Here is a 21,263-nt window from a genome sequence, read left to right on the forward strand (position 1 = left end):
AGGCAAAAGCTTCTATTAACCATCATTATATGGCCATTCTATGCCTATGAGTAAAAGCTAAAACATGCCATTCGTTGGAACTGTGGAAGCATGGCGCTTTGATGAAGAAATTTCAGGAATCTCTGGGACGGTAGAGATATTAGACAGGGACTTGTCCTTTTCTAGAAGGCATCCTTCTGGTTGACCAGTCAAACCCGTTGTTTTTGTGACTGCCAAAATTCTCGAACTAGTCAAATTTCTTGGGATTTCATTGCTGACATTGCCACCATGACTCATTTTCATTGTCCAATCAGAACGTGCCACCTGTGTGTAATATGTTAAAGAACATTAATTTAAAAAAGTTCATCAAATATTGATTTTGTTAAGTTGACTAAGAAGGATGTTCTCCTCTTAAAATATAATATCGCTCGCTTGTATCAATAAAAAATATTGGTCAAAGAAAATAAGCAGCTTACTAGTTTTTCCAACTACAAGGTCCTGGAAAGTCTTGACCCGACAACACCCATTTCTAATTATATTTCTCAATAATACTTGATATAAAAAGAGAATTCGAAAACATATTCCATGCATTTATTTAATGTTTTTATAGTTAAATTTAGAACGTAAATTCAACAACTCCATCAATCTTGAAAGAGTCAAAGCATGCACAAGACTAAAATTCCAAGTCTTTTTTATTTTGTTTTATTTGAAGTCTCCCTTTCTCTGCTTCAACACAAGCCAAAAGAAGAAGACCAGGCAAACTGCAGTGACCCTTTGATCAAGTTTCATTTTCCAAGCTTTCCAACCACTCTATACTTAATAAGGCCACAACTTCCCCACATTTTCTCGTCGAAGTTTCCAGTTTTCTGCTTTTGATTATTTTCACACATACACACAGAGAAAGCTAGAAGAGAAAAAAAAGAGAGAGTAATTTATGGCATGCTTCGTGCCTTTCAACAACAGGAATTTGGACATAAGTATCTTCGTGTTCAGACCAACTGTTGTGCTGGTTGATGACCTTCTTAATGCCCTCAAACAATTCTCTTTGTGCACCGAGTCTCTTGGCTGTGTACAAAGCTCCATCTTGCAGAGCATCCATGGAAATATGGTATGTTTAAAATAATACTTTTGTTTAATTAATTTCATCTCAATAATTTGACATTAATCTGGTTTGTTTCCCCTTGATATTCAGATCATATGGTTTGGAGCATGGCTGAAGAGATCTTGTGAAAACAAGGACTCATTGACTGCAAGCCTTGTAAGTCCAGTTACTAGCTACTCATATCTTGCTCTTATAAATTCTTTTCTAGTTCTTTTTTTTTTTTTTTTTTAAAGACAAAAAAGGTAGCTTGCTTGCTCTGCTCCATGTATATGTATGATATGTCATGTATGCCTTTACGGTGTCGTTTCAATCTTGATATATGCATATTACTTGGAGATGGAGCAAACCAACTAAGCAATCAATGGATTTTACTCCAAAAACTTGTTTAATTGAACTTGAGGAATTAATCCAAAGTCAGTTTTCCATCAAGAACAAAGATTTAAAATATCCAATAGCCAGAAATTAGGGTTAGGATTTTAGTGCTTCTATCTTGCATTACTCTATAAAATTGTTCCCTCTCATTATGCATATAAAGTAATGTGTGTGCATTTGTGTGCACATTTCTTCATGCCTACTGGATTGCCAACAACGCACAACAGGCTACGAAACGCTTTTGATCATGTCACAATTTTGAAAGTCATCAAAACCATTCATTGCAAATAACTTTTTCCCCCATGTTTCTCATAGCCAGTGATTTTTCTTCCCATTCAGCTCTCAATGTTAACGAACATGTCGAGCATGGCTATCTTACTCGAACACTCCTTCTTTGATGCATACGCCGGAGAATCAAGAGACGGGTCTTGTGCTGCAAAATTTTGCAGAGGTGACACGGTGTCAATGAGCACAGCGGTTGTCAATGGCGGCGACATGAACAACGTCTCTTACGCATGCTTAGCAATGTTCAAGTCCGGTTTCCAGAAGATGGAAGGCGTGGCTGCCGGTGTTTGCTTGAAATGCCAAACCAAGCCAAGAATTGCTTCTCTTTTTGTGTGGAAGTCTCTGCAATGTTGTTACTCATGGATTCTAAATTCAGACCAGAGAAAAGCAATGCTGCCCTATCTCGAAAGCGTGTCAATTGAGATTAAGTACGACATCTTTCGAGTGGTGTATGTCAGTGGTGACAACGATCTCAAGTTTCAGTTCTTCTATCCTCCTCATCAAATGTTGGAACAAACAACTGGAGGAGAAGGCAAAGAAGAAGGGCATCTCATGCGAAGCACTTCCATAGTATGATCATAATTAATTAATTTGAGCACTAGCTGGCCACTGATCAGATCATAGTTTTTTTGTAAACCCACCTATATATATTTATAAATGATATATACCATTGTTACAAAATCTTTTATCTTTAACTTGCAAGGCAAGTAATAAAAATATGACAAAGTTTGTGAATGCATTGATGCATTAAGATTGGAATATAAACAATGGAAAATTTTGGTCCTCTGTTCAAATCCTACTCTCCAATATCCCCGGTATGAAAAACAAAAAAACAAAACAAAAAATTTGCCAGCAAATTCTGCATTTTTTTGCAGACAATTCGACATCAATATGGAAATCGTTTTAAGGACCCAATTAAGTAGTGGGTAGCTAGCCAGCCAATCTAAAGGCACCCACTAAAGCTTGGTTTGATGCCGGCATGCATATTGGTTGTGTCAAATTTGAACATTTGATGCTCTTTACAGTTTGGGATAGTCAAAAGTGCAGGCCAATATTGCATGACTTTTCAATGATTTTATGACCCTACTGTCTTAAAATCTCTCGAAGAAAATTATAACCAAACAAATTGTCAAACTTTCCAAGACAAATCACCTTTGTTAGGTATATATCCCTTTGCTTTCTCTATCTCTATCTCTCTTTAAGAAACTAATGGCCTGCAATGAAATGCATCCAACTTTAAGTTCCTAAATACAAGTTGTAAACCATAAACTAATGACTGAAAATCAAAGCTAAACCAACCTTATCCTTGTGTTGAGAAAAAAATATAAAAAAAAGGAATCGCATAAGAATTAGCTTTTAAAAGAAGTGCTTCACATCAAAACAAAAGCTATTAAAAACTTTCAAAGATTAGAGGAAAAGTGGCAAGCTTAAGGGACCCATAAATCAGAAAGGCAAAAGGTCATATTGTGCTCTTTTGATTCATTTCATATAGGGTCAAAACAAACTTAGTATCCTCTGCCCCAAAAGGCCTAACACACTCCCTCTCCCTCTGCCTAGTTTGTTCTTCTTCTTTTTTTGTATTTAAAATCTCTTTTGATACCGCAATATATGCAAGTATTGATGCTGATGTAGTTTTCCGTGGACAGCCATGTGGGTGCTTTTGCTAGGTCTTTACCCTGGTCTACAAGTTCTACAGCCAAAAGTCGGTAAAAGTTTGAATTATGTGACTAAAGGAAAGGAAACTAGGGCACAATTTAAAATTGACTACTACTACTTCAGTCTTTTTGCCTATACAATATGAAATATAATTTACTTTTGCTAGGTCCTCTACCTCTACCATTGATCCTAAGCTTTTACAGAACAAAACCTCACATCAATGCATTGAAAAAACAGGTGAGGTGATAGCGAGTTGTGTTTCCTAGGCCTAATTGTGGGTTTAATATGGACACTTGGTTTTGCCCATAATTGAATAAGAAATTGTTATTAATGCAATCGAGTATCAAGGCTCAGCCTTTTCATAACTCTTCTTATATATGCCCACATGCCATTTCACCCTATGATAGGCAATGAGCCTACAATCCGTCATCCGTTTTTGTGTAAATTGAGTGATAATTGTCCATACGTGTATGAGTAATTGTCAGCTGTTTATGCATTATGAGAATTATAAAACTCACGATGCATCAACAATCACAATTCATATAAATTTTAGAGAATCCCATCCAATATAAGCATCACATATCATAAGAAGTGAAATCATAAACAATCAACATAAGAAAATATATGTACATATTACTACAAATAAAAAAAAGAGTTGAAGATAAACACGTTTTAATGAAAGGAAAAGCATTGAATTGATTAGGTATGTGGTTTCTGAAATATTAAAAGCACAAATACTCCCATGATTTGCCACCCAGCGAATGAGGCCTAAACAAACATGATGAGCACAAGAAAAAAGAGCAGAACGGGGAGGTTAGCCGACTTCTCTTATCTCTGCCATGTGGAGAATGTGGTCAGAGAAGTAGGCTAATGAAGCAACATTTCAGTCAAATTTTCAAACATTTGGAAGAGCCAAGTGGGCACATTTCATCCATGGATTGATTATGCATTTGGACCATCTTGACAAGGAAAACACAGCATGTGATGAGTAGGGCTACAAGTCACAATCCAAAGGATCCATTGCAAATGTAAATTCACACATCCACATTTCAAGTTCTGCGTGAAGAATGTTTCTGGGGCTCAAATTCTTTTCTTAACAAATTGAAGAATCGTAAGTGTAGGACCCCAAGGATTATAGAAACAAAAACAAAATATGGGGGGACCCCCTTACTTTGCCTCCTATGGGATAATGTTAATATATTTTTGTTGATGGAGTAGTAGGGTTATATATTGTGAGGGGGAAAACCAAGAGTGTTGGGATTCGAAGTCCTATTTACATAGATATTAGTATAATTTAATTTTTTAGTTATATATTTTTGTATACAAGCAATTGTAGAAATTACTCTAATCGATGAGAGGAGTGTTTCAAACCACGGTATGTTTTAAGTGATTTGTTATGTATGTGTAGGTAAAATCAGGAATTAGGTAAACTAATGGCCCAAAGAATAGGATTTAGAGGTAGAAAAACTTTCTTGTTACGGAAATAGTACTGTTCTGTTATTTTCGATCACAAACGATATTATTACGCTATTAATTAAAATAACAAAAGTGATACTTCCATTACATGAAAGTCTCTCTCGCTGCTTTTAGAGGATGAAGGCAAAACAAAGGATAGTCATTATCACCATTAATTTATAAGACAAGCTTATAGAATTCTGAACCCCACAAGAAAACCCCAACGCAATGACCCATCTGACTCTGACTGGACACTATTCAATGCGCAATCACTCACATTCACATTCACATTCACATTAACAAATAAAAATGAGTCTGCATTGGACTGGAGCATGTGTTTACCAAAAGTATCTTTGACACTTTGACTGCTGACCTCACCTTCACACTCAGGAATAATGTTCATTCTTTTTCTTACACAAATTCATTTTTCATGTTCCTCCAATCACATCTCTTCAACTAATCGCCCTTTGGCATTTTGCCCTTTTTCTTCTGCTTTAATTTCTTTTTATATCAACTATGTCCACTGGTATTATGCCGCTGTTAGGGGGGAGCCATTTGTTTTTTTATTTCCCACCAATTAGGTATTTATTTAATAATGAAAGATACAAGTTTATTTATTTATTTATCTATAATATTATTGATATAGGATATAATTTTAAGAAAAGTGGCAGAGTCTCACATCATATGTGCAGAAAATCTTCTGCTAAATACACACATGATCTTGATGGAAGGAGGAAGAAGAAGAAGGAAACAACAAACAACCATCCAATTTCGATTGTACGGATGCAGAGAAGAAGCCATGCTATCATCATCAATGTCCAAAATATATTCCTGTGATTATTAATTGATAATTTCCTTTTTATTTGGTATATATCAAGAAGAAGAACATACACAATTATGAACTTAAGATCCTTTTTTGGCTAAAGAAAAAGACAACACACAGAGATTGCTCACATGCACATTCAACAAGAAAAAACGTTACCTTTCACCATATTAAAGTGTCCTATGGAGCTTTCTAAAGGGTTAAACAATATTGTTGAAAATTAGTGTAAGAAGTAACTGGTTGCTAACTTAATTATGTGATTTTGTTTAGGATAACATAAATCGTGATTGATTTTTAGCACATTATACAAAACCGATGATACCCATTGTTTTATAAACAATTGGTTTAGTGGTAGTCATCTTTATTTAATTGAAGGATATCTTTCATAGTGATCTATTACGATAACGTAAGTTTGTTCTTACAAAATTTCCACTCTTTTTTAAAAGAAAATCATACTTACTATTTTGACTTAGACTGAGTTTAGTTATACAATTTGCCTCTAGATTCAAATCACCAACTTGTTTAATTGGCTGCCTGCCTTTGGTTAGGTTCATCAACCAATTCAAATTTCACATGAAATGAAATGTAGAAATTGGGAGAATTGATTGGCAAATGCATTATTAATATAATTAGGTTTTGTTCAAACTTCATAGTGGAATAATTGGGTGGAGGTGGGGGACCATCGAAATTCGAAAGTTCAAGTAGACAATCAGTCCAAATATCAAGGTGATAATCCATTAAGGGAAAGCTTGATTTATGATAAACTAAAGCAAAATTAGGGGCCACTAATTAGGTGATTAGATTGGCCACTAAACATAATGGTAAATTTTTGTGATTGATTGAGTCTGACCCACTTGCTTTCCACAGTAACTATGCAGAGAAAATTGAAATTCTACTTTTCATCATTGCCACTGTTCAAAACCCTCTATGCCTTTAATCATTTCCATACTTACCTTTGTCCTCTTGGTAAAAAACACTCAAAGAAGAAAAAGAAATATAAATTATTTTAGAGAGAGAAAAAAAAAAAAAAAAAACATTGACTCTGTAAAAAGTCGGCAATTACTCGTTTGGTCCGGTGGAAAAGCCCGCCAACCACCGTTTAAAGAGGTCGCGAAGAATGGAAGTTACCCGCCGCAGATTTTGCCACGTCATATGAGGCCCACCATATGTGGGTCCCAGTGATGACGTGCCAAGATCAGAAATAAGTACAGCACGGCTTGTGTTGCAGAGGAGCTCAACTAAACAAAAGATCATCCAGGGAACTGTGTAACACGCCTGTCTTTGTCTGCCTACGAAAACAGTCAAAATACACACACAGCGAGAGAGAGAGGGAGAAGACTGAGACTCGGATTTTTTCACCCATTTTAAAGGTCTCGCTTTCCTTCTTGTTCCTCCTCTCAATATGATAATATTGTAGAGAAAAATAGAAACTTCTTAGAGAGAGAGAGAGAGAGAGAGAAACAGAGACAGAGGCAGAGAGAGATCTAATGGAGTACGAGAGGATACACAAAGTTCAGGTTAGTCGCTAACTTTTGTGCATGAAATAAAAACAAAGACCCATGTCCCCTTTTTTTTCTCAATTTCTTTTGCAGATGAATGGAGCTATTTTTCATGTTCAGTTTTCTCTTTGGTTATGGGTTTTTTTTTTTTTTTTTTTTTGGGGTGTGGTGGTTGTTTCTAAAAATGGGGTGGTGGGGAAATGAGAAAATGCACCCAAAAACCATGAATTTTGATGAAACTGGTTTCATCCTCCACTGGCTTTACAGTATTTATATCCTTACTTAAATTTGGTTTTCCCCTTTGCGTCTTCATTGTAATATTTAATTAGTAGGTAATTCTGTTTCTACATTTATTAATTAGATATTTCTGTTTTTGTTTTTCCTGAGTTTACTGTGTTCAGAGAGGTTTAACTTGACAGAATGAATCTAGCGGGAACAGAAAAGAACTTGACTTTAAGACTTGGGGTGATATGAAGAAGAGATTGTGATATGTTTGTCAGACTTGATTATGGCCTTTATACTGTTTTCAGAGATTGTTGATTTTAGAAAGAAAAAGAAAAACTCAAAATCATGCTACCATTTTGATGTTTGGTTCGAAATTGAGATGATTCGGAATGAATGAAGTGATATGATTACTTGAGTTTGCTTTATCAGTTGATTCTTTCACAAAGATTATAACTTTTACCATCTATTTTTAGTAGTGGGCTGAAGGGTAATAATGTTTTCTGTCTCCTTTTTCTTTTCTTTTCCAGACTGGTATTATTTCCCCTAGTAAGCTGAGGATGAAGCTCATGGGGCCTCACCATCATAGAAAGAAGGATGGATCAAACAGTAACTCCTCAAGAACTTCTCCTTCCAAGCTTGATGATTCCGAGTTTTTCAAAAACAGCTTGTTAGACCCCATGAATGGAGACGAGGAAGGTCGGTCTCTCTTCTTATTTGTTTTCATAGTATTTAACTCTGTTTGCCATCAGAACCCTAGAGCATCTGTTGAATAGGTTTTATGTGCATTTCTTAGGCTTATATTGTCTAAATTGTTTACTCATTAAGTGTTATGCTGTCCAGTTGCATCTTCCAGTTTAGAAGTTCTGTCTACAAATTTGTCTAGTGAACCGGCATTGGACCTGAGAGAAAGTGATCAAACTTCTTGCCAAATGAAGGAGTCATTGCCACGAGAAAATGGTGATGCCGTTCGTGTTAGATTGCAACAATGTACAAAGGGTGACAGTGGTAGTTCAAGTGCAATTCATCCCATGAGAGCAATGGAAGATGAAAATCTTGACTATGATAGTAATGCTAGTTCATCCAGTTTTGAATTTCATAAAGGGGAGAAGTCAGTACATAAGCACATTTCAAGAGCACTCTCAAGAACTATGCCGTCTAAGTGGAATGATGCTGAGAAATGGATAATGAATAAGCAAATTGTACAAGCTAATTTTCCTAGAAAGAGTGCTTTACAAAACCAAACAATTCGGCTGCCGGTGACAAATATGGTGAGGGTGGCTCCGGAGTCTGCTAATTATGATTATAAGCTAAATGGAAGAGTAGCAGACACAAAGCGGGTCGATTTCTGTCAGCCTGCATCACATATTGGATTCGATAAATTCTCTTTTGTTCCTTCTGTACCTCAATCGAGTTCAGGTCAAGCTTGTGGGAATGCTTTGATTGATGCGTCCTCACAAAGTAAAGATTTAATGGAAGTGGGCCACAGGAATTTTCCCTGTTCGAAGAGTACTGTCGAAAATAACACAGGTTCACTTTCATTCGCTTTAATAACTTCACATTGGTGCTTTGTTATGTTATATAAGATTTTTCTTTCTTTAGCAGAGTTACAGGGTGAAGGATTCATGGGAAATTTACAATAACGTGTTCAATGTGCAAGCAGAGACAGAGGAATTTAACCTTTTTTTTTTGTTTTTCTGTTTATGCAGGCACTGCTGCCATAAGATCAGTCTCAATGAGAGATATGGGAACAGAAATGACACCTATCCCAAGTCAAGAGCCTTCAAGGACTGCTACTCCTGAAGGGGCAACAACCCCACTCCGCAGCCCAACTTCTTCAATCCCGTCAACTCCTCGAAGTGGTGCACCAGCTCCCACACCTACCACTGATGGGGAAGCACAGCCACGAGTTGAAAACAACAAGAAACAATTGTCAGAAGAAGAATTAAAGCTCAAGACAAGGAGGGAGATTGTAGAACTAGGTGTTCAGCTTGGTAAGATGAACATTGCTGCTTGGGCAAGTAAAGATGAGCAGGAGAAAAAATCTGCTGCTGAAAAAATTGATATGGCGGAAGTTGAGCAGGTTGAATTTGAAAAACGTGCAGCTGCATGGGAGGAAGTTGAGAAATCTAGACATACTGCAAGGTTTCTTCTTTAACCCAATAACCCACGTACTTTGAGAAATTCAATTGGATCACTTTTTCCTTTTCTTCCTAATAGAGAACTGTTTTGATTTTGTACCATAAACCATGTACATATGTTCTACCATCCTAACATAACTAGAGAATGCCAATATTTCTCAGATATAAGCGTGATGAAATCAAAATCCAAGCATGGGAATGTCAGCAGAAGGCAAAACTAGAAGCAGAGATGCGGAGAATAGAGGTATTGCATCTTTACTCAGCACAATTGTTCTATCTTTAACTCTGAAAGCTTTACCATTGTTCCTGTTGAATTGTGTATTGTAACTGGTTCAGTGAGCTCCACTTATTAATTCTATATCCGGCGATTGGAACAGTCTTGTAAATTATGCTTGCTTGACCTCTCTGTTAATTGTGTCTCATACTTTCCAATGATATGTTTTTTATATGGAGGGTTGTGTAGATGGAAACTTTTATATGTCAGAACTAATTTAAGAGGACATCTTGTTAGGCTCAAATTGAACAAATGAGATCACAAGCTCAATCCAAGATGGTAAAGAAGATGGCGTTAGCTAGGCAAAGATCCGAAGAGAAACGAGCAGCAGCTGAAGCCAAGAAAAATCAAAACGCAGAAAAAACCGCTGCTCAAGCAGAATACATCCGCCAGACTGGACGAATGCCATCATCTCATTACATTTGTTGTGGTTGGTTGTCATAAACCAGAGAACATATAGAGCAGAAGACATTGCTTTTTCATGCAAAGCTTGGCAGAAGTGACCTCTTGTTTGTGTTCGGGACACACCATGCTTCAAGGAGTGCTGTTGTATATGCTAATCAAATTTGTATCTACAGAGCAACCACAGTGTGTTACTTGTTACATGAAGTGAATTTTTCAAAAGATGCATATGAATGTTAAGCATATATCTTCCATCATTGTTTGCACCCCTCTAAGCTGTCTTCCCTACTTTCTGAGAGAGAAGTGTGGGGGAAGAAGATAATAAATAGTATAAGTTGAGTGAATGACAATACTTGCAATGAAAATTTTAGCCTATAATTTGATATGTGGATTCGGTTAAATATGCCTTTTCTTTCTTTAATATAAAGAGAGAGGAGACAAAGGAGAAACAGGAGAGTGATCAAAGAGTTGAGAGAAAGAGAAACCAACAAAAGCTATTTCAAATGATTTTTGGTTCTGTTTCTACTCTCTCTTTTGTGGTGAAGCTAAGGCCCGTTTGATAATTATTTCAATTTTTATTTTTATTTTTTATTTTTTGCGTTAGAGTATAGAGGAAAATGAGAGTGAGAATGAGAGTAAGGATGAGATGAGAGAGGATGAGAACGGAAGAGGGGAGGGAGGAACAAAAGTGAAATAAAAACTTAAATGGATTTCAGTTTTTAGTTTTTATTTTCACTTTTGTCATTCCTTCATCCTTCTTCTCATCCTCCCCTTTCATCTTCTCTCTCAATCTCATCTTCACTCTTATTCTCACTTCCATTCTCTTTCTTTTTCCTCTATACTCTAACACAAAAAATGACAACTAAAAACTAAAATTGAAATGATTATCAATATCAACGGGGCCTAAATTTATCATCGCCATTTCGGGGAATGATTGTTTTTGTCACTAGATTGACTAGTGTGTTTGTAGCTATGAATTCTTCAAGGTTAGTTTAGCTCATGTTCAGCCCACCACCATCAAATTGGGTTAGTCTCTGGACATACAAAGCATTGAAAGGCAGCCCAAAAATATAAAAAGTATTCTTGATCTTGCAAGTCCTAAGCCCTTTGGTGCCCATTTCCACTTGAAATTCATTCATGCACATCTTTCTTTCTTTTTTCTCTCACTGTTCTTCTGATTCTTGTTAAGTTTTATCATTATTATTACCAATCCGACTTTGTATGAAATAATTATTCCCACTTCATATGACAAAGGGTTTACCTTTGTGTATTATTTAATCAAACTCCACATGCTTGTGCACACCCCTAGAGTTGGAGCTCCTTTTAAATTGGGTACCTTAACTTGAAAGACCTCTTTTTATATTTGTCACCCCAAATGCCCCAGGCCAGGCCACATAACCTAGACACCTCTAGGCATGCTGCAAACATGCTAAACATCCAGTAAACATTCACTTTTTGAAACATGTTTTCAACTAAATTTAAGAATACTTCCCTGCATAAACTGTGGGTCTACAAAACCCACCTACATTATTGATTTTGAATCGGAAAATTACAAATGTGGTATTAATGGCAGAAACATACTTTTTGTGAGTTCTGTTTATGTTTGCAGGAGCAAAAATTGGCTTTCAGTTCATACCATCCCATGTGGACCACGGGATGCCCAATTCCATGAGGGGTAATCCCTAGAGATTATAAAAGGGAAATTTTGTTTCACAGTAACACGTTGGGGCATATTTTACGCCATGTTATGAATAAAGATATGAACCCTAACCGAGTATATTGTTTTAATAGTTGTATATGTTCTGTCATTTGGGTGGACTTGTAACATCATATTAACATGCTATCATGTGGTGTTTCCGTCACACAATAATGTATCCTAATCATGAATTAGGCACCAATAACAAACAATCTACCTGTGATCATGAAACTATCAGGATCATGCCTCTATGAAAACTTGGCATTACCATAATATTAGAAGAGAGAAAAAAACTCCTATAAAAGATATTCAAATCATAGTGCATAGAAGTATTGGTATTAATTTCCTCCTCCATAGGTTGGACTGAGGTTCAATTCAGGTAGACACAAGAAAAGTGGCAAGAGAGAAGCTCATCTTGTCTGTGTTAAAGAAGATGGGGACTTTGATTTGGTCATACTGTGGTGGATGACAGAGCGTGGGGTCATGTAAAAAGAGTAGTCATACAAATTATTACAATGTCAGATCAAGAAAAAGTCCCTGCCCATAATATAAAGTGAGTTTGAATTGTGGGGGCTTGTTTGCATTGCCAGCCAACCTACCTTTTATTGGTCCTCTCCTATTATTGTTGATGGTGTGCCCTACCTTTGTCACCATTCCATCCCTCAAGAAATCCCATCTCTGCACACTACACACAGACAACCCCACAACATGCATCAAAAAGCCCAAACCTTTCATATCTATTTTACCTTTACACAGTGACCACTGACCATCTAGTCCAGTCCCGCACTGAAAAAAAGAGAGTGCTCAACTATAACTTTGCCTCTCTTTTTCGAGAAACACTTGCGTAGAACGGAAATAGTATTATTTTGTTATTTTCGATCAATCACAATATATTACGCATGATAACTTTGCGTAGAACGGAAATAGTACTATTTTGTCATTTTCGATCAATTACAATATATTACGCATGATAACTTTTCACCTGATATATCATAATTGACTGAGGATAACTTTTCACACAAGTTTTTCTGCTCTTCCTCACCCAACGTGATTAAAGAATTGGAAATGATACTCCATCCCAATTTGTAAGATTTGAGAAAGCAGAGAGTTTGCAAGGGACTTTCAACCAAGTAAGAACAATGTGGACAAAAGTAAAAATAAAAATTTTAAAAAGAAAAACAAGACTCAAGGACGACATGCAATACCGACACCACATGGGGCCTCAAATAATTGTGGAGGAAAAGTAGTCATGATATTCGATTTTTGCATGCACATGTGGATGGATCATGTTTAGATATGAACATGAGGAAGAACCCTGATATGCAATTACAGGGTTACAACAAAACTGAAGCAAACTTAAACATGCAGATGTGTGCTTTTTACGGCGCACATACAATCAGAGAGAGGGAGACATTCAAAGTTCCAGCATTTCGAAGGCAAAAAAAAAGGAAAAAAAGAGTAATTGAAAGCAAACGTGGGGCTTCATGCGTCTGTCTTCCACAGAACTTTCTAACCCAACAAGGCTGTCAAATTAATGGAAGCAAAGAGAGTTGCTTTCCACGCCTAGCTGGTAATATAGACCTATCACATGGCATTTAAGTCTTGGAAGTACTGTCAGAATCAAGACAGGGTCAAAGTAAACTATAACATTTTCCAGTACTTCATGTCTCAGCATTATGTAAACTTTATCAGAAATATACTGCGATATGCTTGTTAAGGCTATTTTCACAAACATTAATAACCTGATACAAATATGTATTGTAGTATTTCGACAGAAGGAAATAACAAAAAATATATATGTATCACTTAATTACAGTATTAGCTTATATATAAACTAAGGTCTTGAGCTAAGTATTAGGCATCCCTTCCCACTCTAAAAAGGGTTGGAGGAGATGCAAATATTACATAAGAGAGAACGGTATATTAACCGGTTAAGTCGTTCAATACTCGAGTGACCCCACGGATGTTATCCCACTCAAATTTCTTGAGTCCTGCCGGCTTCCATAGTCGTCGCAACTATTGTTTGAGAGCCTCTGAGTTGGGACTGACTTTAGAAGGTCTAGGCCTCGTTTTCCCATTTGCTGCACTTCATGTGGTGAGAGTATTTTGATACACCACACACTATTTACAAACTCCCTGGTATCAGCATAAAATCAATGAATCAAGATTCAGCTAATAACCGAATTAAATTGCAAATTCCAAAATAAAGACAAACAATTTGGGTTTTTTATGATGTGCCAGAAAGTTTCACTGTCAAGTGGTCAATGTTTCAATTGAGCCTAAATAGATGTAAATCATTGGCTACAAAATCCTAGATAACGTGAAAGCTAACTGTGGTCTTGCGGGGAGTGTCGTATTTGCAAATGCCTAGCAACACAGAAATAAGTCTTTCTTTCTTAGCAGAATAATAAAACAAAGACAAAAATACTAACAAGTTTTCTCTACAACCCCTAATCTTAAACTCTTCACAACTTATAGCAATACAAACTCTTGTATTAAGTCTTTCAAAGTTCAGACTAGCGCACCAATTTTAAGACAAGCATCCTACAATTCATAGCTAGGAGAATATGCCTAAGTTTTCAACCAAAAAATAGTAATAGAAGTGGGAACTCACGGCCAGGGGTCATCCCCGAGGAGAAGAACATCATTCTCCCGGTCAACAAATACAAGCTGCCAGCCTGATCTCACAGGGTCCTCCAACTCGCCTTCAAGGCCAAACATACGAGCAAGCTCACCGCGCAGCTCATGGTAGCTGCTGAACTTGGTGATATCCAGTGACCTCCCGAAGGACCCTGACTTGTAAACCTGCAAATAATTATGGAGTTTGTTTAAAGGACGAGAATGAAGACAGACTGCTTAAGGCCACTATCAGATCACTTATAATTGAAAAATTCCTCACAAAACTAAATAAACCAAAAGATATCAAAGAGACAAAACTTAAAAAGGCAACTGCAACTTACCTTAACAAAATTATTGTTTAGTGGGTTTCCATGGCCCACATTTTCTGGAGACTGCAGGAAACCTGATTCATCAATGCAACTGGAAGGTGTAACTGCTGGATTAAGTGAAAAATCAGTGCCTGTAGTACTCAAGTAATTTGGAGGAAAATGCATGGTTGTAGAGTCACTATCGCTGCCAACTCCTCTAAGGTTTGACATCCCATTCTGCATTAGAAGAGATGAGGACTCTATATTGACACCAAATAAAAGATGGCTTTGTGGATCAGTGCTCCCTTCTTGGTCTATTGAGCACTCTCTCCCAGGAAACGGTGGCAACGAAATAGAATTCTGAGATATGGTAGTCTGGGGAGGTCCTAACTGTTCCACATGGGGCAGAACACATTGAGAAACTCCAGAAGAAAGAAGAGGTTCAATTGCAGCCCGCTTAGATGGCCATGCGCCAGATGATATTAATTGATTGGTTCTAGGCAGGTTGAGAAGGTGGGATGGTTCATCCTGTGGAAATGAACCCATGAGACTGTGCAAGGGAGATAAAATGGTGCTGGTTGCAGGGTTCCCATTAGAATCAGAAAAACTCTGTTGCTGGCATAGTGAGGTGGCGACTTGCAAAGACGGTGACTGGGATTGAGAGGCAGAAGAAAAATGAGTCATGGCAGGGACAGCACTTGGAATCTGCTGATGATCAACTAGCTGCTGTTGGTTACTGAAAGAATTCTGATGCTGCAGTTGCTGCTGAAGAAGGTGTGACTGAGTTTGAGTCTGAGGCTGTGACTGACGATGGTTTTCCTGAACACTTTGGAGAAAGGCTTGTTGAGATTGAGATTCATGCACCATATGGGGATGCATCAAGGCAGTAGACCTGCTAGGTAGGCTTTGGGGTTGCTGGAACTGCAGAAGGGATGTAGGAAGCGGTCTGGAAGGATCTACTGCCCTCATCTCTTGAAGTGCAGCAGCAGCCATAGCTTGGTACATGTCTGTTTGCAAGCCAATCATGGAGGCGTCAAGCCTTGGCTGCATATATGGTGTGACCCCAATGCCAGGAAAGTTCAGAGATTGGATTCCGCGGTCTCCATTATCTCCTCGAAGCCACATAAGTTGAGAATTCATGCCAAGATCATCATCCCTGATACCTGAGAGAACAAAGGAGGCAAGTAGAGAGGAAAATAAATTATTAAAAGATTTTCGTAGTGCCTCAATGCAAGTAGATATAAACTAGAGGAGCTGACACTAGCCCTAGATGTAGCAGTAAATGAGCATACCATGGAAAGAGGGTAGTCCAGGTGGCCACGGTCGCTTAAGCCTAAGTGGGAACGGAGATGGATACATGGGGAATGTTGTTAATGGCTCAATCTCCCACAGCGAAACTCTTGGCTGCCTCTCCCCAGCTGTGGATTCATCCCAACCCACCTGAATTAAGTGAAAAAATCATAAATTTCCAGCAAAACTATAAAAGATATTAGGTAATATCCTGAAATAACTACATCTATCAAACTAAATAGTCACTTTACAGTTAATCGATCTAGCAAAGTTATACATAGATATGAAATTAATCTCAACAAACCTTGACTGAGCGCCAATGTGAATTAGGCCACCGAGGATCTAGGTCACTTATGCCAGTTATTGTTCCCATGTAGCTGATAACATATAATTGTCAGCTATCAATCAATAACATTTATAACTTCTACAATAAAATTCATATAAAGGACGACAGCAGTCTTTAATGTATTGAAATCCCATCTCGTTATTTTGAATTATTCTATTTATATAGATTATATAGATAATTCCCTACCGGCGGACACTTGATTCTTCTGTTTCGAACAACATTCGAAAACGCATCCCAACAGAAATGCAAGTATGATAGACTGCTTTGATGTACTTGGTCAGCGGAATAACGAACTCTGATGGGCTAGCCCTACATGAAAGGTGCTGTAAATATTAAGGGAAGCAATGAACCCAAAAGATTTGATATCATCAGTCTGCACAGACTCATACCTTGGATTATAAAATATGGTGAAACGACTATTTGTTGCAGCTGCGTGAGCTGCGGCAGCAAGAAGTCCCAAGTGCATGCTGTCACTTGATAAAACTGATGAAGGCATCACAGTTTGTGGTCGGTTAGCTCTCCGGATACCAAGGAGTAGTTGATTCTTTTCATTCCTGAAGCAGGCAAAAAACAAGTACGATGAGCATTGCAAAACATCACATAACTTAAGGTGAATCATATGCTCAGATAAATATGACAAGCCAAGATAAAAAGTTAAAAGATTTTTCATGTCATAGAAATACCATCCATTGCAGCAAGATAGTTTGAGGAGAGGGAGAAACACAGAGAAGAAAAAATCAAATAACTCAAAAATGCCTAGACAAAAGCACAACACTGGATCGTGCCAGCCAAGCCAAGAAAGACATACAGCAGAGAATAAGTGAACAGCCTACCAGATGAAAAGAACTGAATCTCCAGCAACAAGTCTTTTAGCACTCACAAAGACACTCCACCCTGTCGTAAGGAGGTGCCTTTTGGGCTGGCCTGCAATATAAAAAAGTCAACAACCGTTCCAATATGCATATTATAGAATGAAAGTCTTGTCAACATGGTAGTTCCATTATTCAAGTCAGAAAACCAGCAGAATAGCTGGAGAGCATCAACAAATGTATAATGAGGTGTAAACTCGTACTCATTTCAAATCAAACTTGATTCTCACTGTCTACTTCACTCATTCAAGATTTTGAAGGGAAATTGAAAACTTTCTTCGTTTTTCATGAAAAATACTTAGAATACTCACCACGAAAAATGTGTCTAAACTTCCATTCATTATCATGAAGATCCCTCGCAATTAACTCTTGTGCTGGCGGTTGTTGGGAGAAATCCTGCATGTCAAACTTCATGAACTCAGAAACAAAAAGGAGATAATAAAACCAGGGAAAATTCTATAATGTGTAGACAGGAACCAAGTGCCAGACCTATTGCACGAACTGCAGCAATTAGCTTAAAATTGATGGCCGTAATCCATGTAGTAATTAGAGAACTTACCAATGGAGGAAACACTTTTTCAGCTGCCCGACGAGGAACAGAGAAACCACCATGGGTACTTGTGTCACTGGCTGTCAAGGTTTTACAAAAATAATTTGTTGGCTGTTTGTTTGGGTTGCCCAACCCTGCTGGGAGGTACCCATCCTTTTGCTCTTGCTGCAGAGATGAAGGTTATTTACAATGAGAGCAATCAACAAGACCAATAACTCCAAAAGCCAGTTAAGGCAAAGTGGCATACCGGACTTAGCGGTTGCAAGGTCATCTGTGCATATACTTCATCCGTCTCAACATCGGCCTGAAGTTACAATATTTAACTTTTAGATACCTGCATATAGGAATTTTCAAAACCAAAACTAACCAAATTATAAGCAAGCCTTACATGCATTGTCACATTGTGGAGTTGACAGATAAGTTGTGGAGGTAAGCTTGGGTAGTTGGGGATATGGGCATCCACTTCCTTGTTGGTTGATGCAGCAACCTACATTATGAAGCACTTCAGTTTGCATGGGAGGAAAAAGAACAAAAATATATATTACATTTACAGAAGACTGATCACACAAACAAATTCATCCTTTCACTAAGGTAAATTGGCGATATGTAAATAAATCAGATTCAACCCGTTATTGCAAAGCAGAACAGACGAAATTATTACGCAAACCTGTTCACTGTGACCTTGAGGAAAATAAACTACACGGCTCCCAACAGCCGGTAAAGAAACAAGAGGACCCGCACAAGCATGCCACAGTTCAGAATTCAAAACTCTCTTCTCCCCTGCAAAATTCAATTCCGCAAAATAAATACCCATAAAAAACAAAGAATAGGTTTCAGAATATGATTATAAAGCCACCAATTAGAGAATCTAAAGAATGTTTAAATGGCATTCAAGGGCCTCATCAAGAGGGAAATAAAATTTCCATCAGTATGACCTTCTGGAACTCATGGTAAACGACCAAATTTCACACTAATTTTTGAAGTTTACGATGATTGTGACAAGATATAAATTAAACCCCAAGCATAAGAAAAAGACAGAGACTGATAAAGTAATCCAAATCAAGCCACTGCCAGCTGAGAAAATGGAGGAAGGAGAAGATACAGAACAGTATATGTTAAGCTTGATGAAATTTTGGTCTCCGGGAGCAAAAAGGAGAAGTAGAAGAGAGAGAGAGAGAGATGATAGCTTAATACAACTAACTGGAATTATCTGGCTAATTTGGGTTATCAACATCCCAAATCCTAATTCATACAACATATTAACCATATAACTCAGTTTAACATCCTGACAACAGAGAAGAAAAATACACACAGAAAAGAATTCTGCAAGCAACATTCAACATACCTTCCTGGGATTGAGGACTAAAACCAGCAGATGAGAGCCTCATCTATGCAGAGATTCAAAAACGTCGAAAGCCTCAAATTTGAGCGCACAAATAACTATTCAAGCCCACACTCAATCACAATAATTTAACACCAAAATTCACCCAAAGTGCTGGACAGTCCTTTTCTTCAGCTCCCTTCTTTTTACTGCATAAAATCATATCTTCACCAGCCAAAATCCCTTCAAACCCCCAAAAGAAACAAACTTCATGCACAACTTTGTCAGGAAACTACTAAAGCATGAAGCTTCATATTCATGCAAAGATAATCATAAGAACCCTCAATACCCCCACTTCTGTAACTTCAACCGAAACCGGTTTCACTAAAAAACACAATCAATTTCAGCCTCATTCGCACTTGGTCAACCTCAACCACACCCCCCAAAATGTCCAATCTTTAATTAAAGTCTTCATGCCACAATCTCTTAACAAACCAACCTCAACATTTGAGACTCACTTACTCCCACCTCCAGCACAAAGCTTCATAGTCACAGCTTTACACTCCCTAGATAGCTCAATCTCAAAAACCAAGCATTTACAGCAACAACCCAACAAAACCCACGAGCCTAAAGACCCAATAGTGCTAACAGAAGCACCAGATCTCAGCCTCAGAACACCAAAGCTTGTGCCACCAATGAAAACCAGAAAGGACCAGATCTCAGACCATAAGGAACCCAAAAGAAAGCAAGACACAAGCACACAGCCTATGCATTATTCTGAGAGCAAATTGAAAGCTTCGTGATGATCACCCTGCATAAACAGCCTAACAGATAACAGAAACAGATACTCTTCAAGAAAGAATATATGCATATAATAGAATCCGAGAGTTGGGTTTGGTTTCCAGTTTTCCAGTAATGGATGGAAACACAAGGTTGCTCGGTCTGGTATGCGGTGGTGGTGATTGTTCTAGTACACTACTAGTGCTTGCTGGCTTTGCCACTATTGCTTTACCTCTCTCTCTTTTCTCTCTCTGCTCTGCTCCAATCAATCAAAGCACAACCGCCATTATTTTTGGCTGTCTTTTTATACCATGGGAACAAGTAATTAAAGAAAGACTTTGGAGACAGTATGAGAGAGAAAGTGTCAGATTTTTTGAGAGAGAAGGTTTTGCAAATTTTTCTTTGTTCCTTTTGATTGATGGGTGGGTTACCCTTTCTTTTCTTTTTTTTCCCCGCTAGCGGTGATTTATGCAGTGAAATAAAAATGGGCACGATGGTGATGGTTTTTGCAGAAATACCCTTGAAAAGCAGGGAGAGTGGAAAATGTTCAGGCATGAAGAAAACAGTTTGAAATTGTTTTAACATGCATGGATTGATTAGATAGCACTATACAATTAAAGTATGGTGATAGGCTCATAGCTGATAGCTATGGCTTTTCAACTTGCAAGTTGGTCGAGATGGGCCAACACGGATTCCATCTTCACATTATATATATTTTTTAAGTGCTTAATTTAATTTGTGCCCATATTATGTCTACGACCAAACTTCAACTTTGGCTGCAAAGTGAATGCAATAACAAAAAATTGCAATAATAGGCCTAGCCCTAGTTTGTGAAAGTCCATGCATTTTTCATGACATCTTACCCATTGAATCCTGTTGGGAAAACAGTGAATACGGCATCCACTGTCATTATAGAGTGTGACGTTAAGCGATGACGACGTAAGTAGATAAATTTTATTATGTACTGTACTTGTACAGACGATCTGAGTCGTATTAAAGAATATAATTTATAATAATCGTGATATAATATGATTCTTTGCATTGAAGGATTTGCCTTAATGTAATTTCGAAAAATTCCTAAAGGCTTTTAAGAAATATATGAGAGATGTTTAGTAAGAAAATCATAATAATGGGAGATTACGTCTCGAACTATAGTTGAACCAGGTGAAGTGAGCAGGCATCTATGATCATTTGTGAATTTTCTTTAAAATAAGGTCTGCAAGGCTAGAGGAGATGTTGGGTTAGAACTCACACGAATGGAATGTTTGGGGCTT

At 37.6% G+C, this 21,263-nt stretch overlaps 3 protein-coding genes across 3 annotated transcripts; 2 read left to right on the forward strand and 1 right to left on the reverse strand.

Annotated features, from left to right (window-relative positions):
* Positions 593-2,473, forward strand: LOC18778441. The gene is made up of 3 exons (XM_020562554.1): positions 593-1,087; positions 1,172-1,237; positions 1,793-2,473. The coding sequence occupies exons 1-3, from the start codon at positions 914-916 to the stop codon at positions 2,312-2,314; spliced, it is 762 nt and encodes a 253-aa protein (XP_020418143.1). The 5' UTR covers positions 593-913; the 3' UTR covers positions 2,315-2,473.
* Positions 6,934-10,593, forward strand: LOC18781515. Its single transcript, XM_020562551.1, has 6 exons — positions 6,934-7,189; positions 7,924-8,092; positions 8,237-8,923; positions 9,103-9,538; positions 9,697-9,778; positions 10,046-10,593. Exons 1-6 carry the CDS (start codon positions 7,160-7,162, stop codon positions 10,250-10,252), a joined length of 1,611 nt encoding a protein of 536 aa, XP_020418140.1. The 5' UTR covers positions 6,934-7,159; the 3' UTR covers positions 10,253-10,593.
* LOC18780684 (auxin response factor 6) lies at positions 13,544-20,406 on the reverse strand. The gene is made up of 14 exons (XM_020562547.1): positions 19,234-20,406; positions 18,556-18,668; positions 18,277-18,375; positions 18,136-18,192; positions 17,898-18,053; positions 17,650-17,734; positions 17,303-17,393; positions 16,859-17,023; positions 16,656-16,778; positions 16,428-16,500; positions 16,126-16,273; positions 14,867-15,996; positions 14,521-14,711; positions 13,544-14,042 (listed from the first exon to the last, which is right to left on the reverse strand). Exons 1-14 carry the CDS (start codon positions 19,274-19,276, stop codon positions 13,847-13,849), a joined length of 2,670 nt encoding a protein of 889 aa, XP_020418136.1. The 5' UTR covers positions 19,277-20,406; the 3' UTR covers positions 13,544-13,846.

This window comes from Prunus persica, chromosome G4 (genome assembly GCF_000346465.2).
Source record: "Prunus persica cultivar Lovell chromosome G4, Prunus_persica_NCBIv2, whole genome shotgun sequence".
In the NCBI taxonomy this organism is placed as follows: domain Eukaryota; kingdom Viridiplantae; phylum Streptophyta; class Magnoliopsida; order Rosales; family Rosaceae; genus Prunus; species Prunus persica.